At 40.9% G+C, this 6,000-nt stretch overlaps 1 protein-coding gene across 1 annotated transcript in view; it reads right to left on the bottom strand.

The window, feature by feature from the left end:
* Window positions 1-6,000, bottom strand: part of LOC109880355 (voltage-dependent calcium channel subunit alpha-2/delta-3) — a 310,106-nt gene that overhangs the window by 104,273 nt on the left and 199,833 nt on the right. The window contains 1 exon segment of the mRNA XM_074933786.1: window positions 5,001-5,079. Coding sequence (XP_074789887.1) covers window positions 5,001-5,079 — 79 coding nt within the window.

The following is a 6,000-nucleotide window of genomic DNA, read 5'->3' as shown; positions in this document are numbered from 1 at the left end:
TTCAATAATACAGCTCTGTTCAATAGTACAGCTCTGTTCAATAATACAGCTCTGTTCAATAATACAGCCCTGTTCAATAATACAGCTCTGTTCAATAGTGCAGCTCTGTTCAATAGTACAGCCCTGTTCAATAATACAGCTCTGTTCAATAATACAGCTCTGTTCAATAGTACAGCTCTGTTCAATAGTACAGCTCTGTTCAATAATACAGCTCTGTTCAATAGTACAGCTCTGTTCAATAATACAGCTCTGTCCAATAGTACAGCTCTGTTCAATAGTACAGCTCTGTTCAATAATACAGCTCTGTTCAATAGTACAGCTCTGTTCAATAGTACAGCTCTGTTCAATAGTACAGCTCTGTTCAATAGTACAGCTCTGCATAGTACAGCTCTGTTCAATAATACAGCTCTGTTCAATAGTACAGCTCTGTTCAATAGTACAGCTCTGTTCAATAGTACAGCTCTGTTCAATAATACAGCTCTGTTCAATAGTACAGCTCTGTTCAATAGTGTAGTACAGCTCTGTTCAATAGTACAGCTCTGTTCAATAGTACAGCTCTGTTCATAGTACAGCTCTGTTCAATAGTACAGCCCTGTTCAATAGTACAGCTCTGTTCAATAGTGTAGTACAGCTCTGTTCAATAGTACAGCTCTGTTCAATAGTACAGCTCTGTTCAATAGTACAACTCTGTTCAATAGTACAGCTCTGTTCAATAGTACAGCTCTGTTCAATAGTACAGCTCTGTTCAATAATACAGCTCTGTTCAATAGTACAGCTCTGTTCAATAGTGTAGTACAGCTCTGTTCAATAGTACAGCTCTGTTCAATAGTACAGCTCTTTTCAATAGTACAGCTCTGTTCAATAATATAACTCTGTTCAATAGTACAGCTCTGTTCAATAGTACAGCTCTGTTCAATAGTGTAGTACAGCTCTGTTCAATAGTACAGCTCTGTTCAATAGTGTAGTACAGCTCTGTTCAATAGTACAGCTCTGTTCAATAGTGTAGTACAGCTCTGTTCAATAGTACAGCTCTGTTCAATAGTGTAGTACAGCTCTGTTCAATAGTACAGCTCTGTTCAATAGTACAGCTCTGTTCAATAGTACAGCCCTGTTCAATAGTACAGCTCTGTTCAATAGTACAGCCCTGTTCAATAGTACAGCTCTGTTCAGTAGTACAACTCTGTTCAATAGTACAGCTCTGTTCAATAATATAACTCTGTTCAATAGTACAGCTCTGTTCAATAGTACAGCTCTGTTCAATAGTACAGCTCTGTTCAATAATACAGCTCTGTTCAATAGTACAGCTCTGTTCAATAGTGTAGTACAGCTCTGTTCAATAGTACAGCTCTGTTCAATAGTACAGCTCTGTTCAATAATACAGCCCTGTTCAATAATACAGCTCTGTTCAATAATACAGCTATGTTAAATAGTACAGCTCTGTTCAATAATACAGCTCTGTTCAATAATACAGCCCTGTTCAATAATACAGCTCTGTTCAATAGTACAGCCCTGTTCAATAGTACAGCTCTGTTCAATAATACAGCTCTGTTCAATAGTACAGCTCTGTTCAATAGTACAGCTCTGTTCAATAATACAGCTCTGTTCAATAGTACAGCTCTGTTCAATAATACAGCTCTGTTCAATAGTACAGCTCTGTTCAATAGTACAGCCCTGTTCAATAATACAGCTCTGTTCAATAGTACAGCTCTGTTCAATAATACAGCCCTGTTCAATAGTACAGCTCTGTTCAATAGTACAGCTCTGTTCAATAGTACAGCTCTGTTCAATAATACAGCTCTGTTCAATAGTACAGCTCTGTTCAATAATACAGCTCTGTTCAATAGTACAGCTCTGTTCAATAGTACAGCTCTGTTCAATAGTACAGCTCTGTTCAATAATACAGCTCTGTTCAATAGTACAGCTCTGTTCAATAGTGTAGTACAGCTCTGTTCAATAGTACAGCTCTGTTCAATAGTACAGCTCTGTTCAATAGTACAGCCCTGTTCAATAGTACAGCTCTGTTCAATAGTACAGCCCTGTTCAATAGTACAGCTCTGTTCAATAGTGTAGTACAGCTCTGTTCAATAGTACAGCTCTGTTCAATAGTACAGCTCTGTTCAATAGTGTAGTACAGCTCTGTTCAATAGTACAGCTCTGTTCAATAGTACAGCTCTGTTCAATAGTACAGCTCTGTTCCATAGTACAGCCCTGTTCAATAGTACAGCTCTGTTCAATAGTGTAGTACAGCTCTGTTCAATTAGTACAGCTCTGTTCAATAGTGTAGTACAGCTCTGTTCAATAGTACAGCTCTGTTCAATAGTACAGCTCTGTTCAATAGTACAGCTCTGTTCCATAGTACAGCCCTGTTCAATACTACAGCTCTGTTCAATAGTACAGCCCTGTTCAATAGTACAGCTCTGTTCAATAGTGTAGTACAGCTCTGTTCAATAGTACAGCTCTGTTCAATAGTACAGCTCTGTTCAATACTACAGCTCTGTTCAATAGTACAGCTCTGTTCTGTAGTACAGCTCTGTTCAATAGTGTAGTACAGCTCTGTTCAATAGTACAGCTCTGTTCAATAGTGTAGTACAGCCCTGTTCAATAGTACAGCTCTGTTCAATAGTGTAGTACAGCTCTGTTCAATAGTACAGCTCTGTTCAATAGTGTAGTACAGCTCTGTTCAATAGTACAGCTCTGTTAAATAGTACAGCTCTTTTCAATAGTACAGCTCTGTTCAATAGTACAGCTCTGTTCAATACTACAGCTCTGTTCAATAGTACAGCTCTGTTCTGTAGTACAGCTCTGTTCAATAGTGTAGTACAGCTCTGTTCAATAGTACAGCTCTGTTCAATAGTGTAGTACAGCCCTGTTCAATAGTACAGCTCTGTTCAATAGTGTAGTACAGCTCTGTTCAATAGTACAGCTCTGTTCAATAGTGTAGTACAGCCCTGTTCAATAGTACAGCTCTGTTCAATAGTGTAGTACAGCTCTGTTCAATAGTACAGCTCTGTTCAATAGTACAGCTCTGTTCAATAGTACAGCTCTGTTCAATAGTACAGCTCTGTTCAATAGTGTAGTACAGCTCTGTTCAATAGTACAGCTCTGTTCAATAGTACAGCCCTGTTCAATAGTACAGCTCTGTTCAATAGTACAGCTCTGTTCAATAGTGTAGTACAGCTCTGTTCAATAGTACAGCTCTGTTCAATAGTACAGCCCTGTTCAATAGTACAGCTCTGTTCAATAGTACAGCTCTGTTCAATAGTACAGCTCTGTTCAATAGTACAGCTCTGTTCAATAGTACAGCTCTGTTCAATAGTACAGCTCTGTTCAATAGTGTAGTACAGCTCTGTTCAATAGTACAGCCCTGTTCAATAGTACAGCTCTGTTCAATAGTACAGCTCTGTTCAATAGTGTAGTACAGCCCTGTTCAATAGTACAGCCCTGTTCAATAGTACAGCTCTGTTCAATAGTACAGCTCTGTTCAATAGTGTAGTACAGCTCTGTTCAATAGTACAGCTCTGTTCAATAGTACAGCTCTGTTCAATAGTACAGCTCTGTTCAATAATACAGCTCTGTTCAATAGTACAGCTCTGTTCAATAGTACAGCTCTGTTCAATAGTACAGCCCTGTTCAATAGTACAGCTCTGTTCAATAGTACAGCTCTGTTCAATAGTGTAGTACAGCTCTGTTCAATAGTACAGCTCTGTTCAATAGTTCAGCTCTGTTCAATAGTACAGCTCTGTTCAATAGTACAGCTCTGTTCTGTAGTACAGAAATAGAGTCTACTGTGTACCCTGCATGACTCTGGCTGGACTGTGTCACTTCGCTGCGGGACTTTCATCATCCTCTCTGAAACAAACACACACACACAGATATATATATACATACACACACACACACACACACACACACACACACACACACACACACACACACACACACACACACACACACACACAGATATATACAAAAACACACACACACACACAGATACATACAGATATACAAACACACACACACACACACACACACACACACACACACACACACACACAGATATACAAACACCCACACACACACACACACAGGTTTACAAACACACACACACACACACACACACAAATATACAAACACACACACACACACACACAGATATACAAACACACACACACACACACACAAACAAAGATATACAAACACACACACACACACAGACATACAAACTAACACACACATACAAACACACACACAGATATACAAACACACACACATACAAACACACACACACACAGATATACAAACACACACACACACACACACATACAAACACACACACACACAGATATACAAACACACACACACACACATACAAACACACACACACACAGATATACAAACACACACACATACAAACACACACACACACAGATATACAAACACACACACATACAAACACACACACAAACACACACACATACACACACACGCACACACTTATCGTGGGACACACACCACGCATTGAATGACCCCTGCCTGTCTTGTGTCTATCCAGTGGAGGAGGCAGAGTCAGAACCCCCCCACCCGTCGCACGTCGTTCGGCTAACTCTAATTTTAGAACCAGCCGGAAAGTGCTCTATCCACCAAGACAGCCGTGACCACACACACACTTGCACACACACACATACATACACCCCAGCAGTAAAGTGCTGTGCGAGCCGTGACCAGCATTCATGTGTGAGATACGATGTGACGTGACCCGTCCGTGCTATGGCAGCCAGCTGTCTGCCATCACACACACACACACACACATACACACACACACACACACACACACACACAACCACACATAACCACACACACACACACACACACACATATACACACTGGAAAATAGTGAGAGGGCTTGTAATTCCAAGACTCTGCAAAGCTCCATGTCCAGGGAGACACAATATTACAGACCATCTAGGATCTGATATTGAACCAGGGGCATGACGTGATACCTTTATTGGCGCAGGCCATCCATTTCAGGTTATCTGCGAAGGCTGACTCTCGACCAATCAGGTAGGGGAATATCCGGACCTATGAAGAGGAGGCAGATAACTCACGTCAGTCATTATAATCACATAGCCAGACTCACACACATACACATACACATACACATACACATACACATACACATACACATACACATACACATACACATACACATACACATACACATACACACACACACACACATACACACACTCACACTCACACAAACACAAACACACACACACACTCACACTCACACAAACACACACACTCACACACAGACACACACACAGACACACACACAGACACACACACAAACAAGCACACACACACACACACACACAAGCACACAGACACACACACACTCACGAGGAGACAACAGTGTCAGACAATACGGAGAATTGTGTTCGTTATCAGTGATTGATTAGCTGGGTCTTAAGCCTATTAAAATGGTAGATAAAACGCCAGTGGAAGATGACGTCACATTATTCACTTCAGAACATTCACAAATGGATGAACATCATGTTTAGTCAATTCTAGATTTCATACATCTGTTTGACAATTTAAAAAACAAAAACATATTTAAGAAAAGTTCCAAGTAAACAGTATATGTTACTCTGACAGATCCTTCACGTGTAGCTGCACTTTGCCAAACAAAGCCAGTACCCATACGAGCCCAGTTAGCTCCTGTGTGTGTGTGTGTATGTGTGTGTGTGTGTGTGTGTGTGTGTATGTGTGTGTGTGTGTGTGTGTGTGTGAGTGTGTGTATGTGTGTGTGTGTGTGTGTGTGTGTGTGTGTGTGTGTATGTGTGTGTGTATGTGTGTGTGTGTGTGTGTGTGTGTGTGTGTGTGTGTGTGTGTAAAAGAGGGAGCAGGTTGCAAGATTGGACCAGATACAGGCCTCAGGGGACACAGCTGCCCTCTTGCTCGCCCGCATTCCTAGCACCTTCTACACAGGGAGTCTGT

Source organism: Oncorhynchus kisutch, linkage group LG24 (genome assembly GCF_002021735.2).
Source record: "Oncorhynchus kisutch isolate 150728-3 linkage group LG24, Okis_V2, whole genome shotgun sequence".
NCBI lineage: Eukaryota > Metazoa > Chordata > Actinopteri > Salmoniformes > Salmonidae > Oncorhynchus > Oncorhynchus kisutch.
Note: the sequence above shows the minus strand (reverse complement) of the source record. Positions and strands in the feature narration are given on the sequence as shown.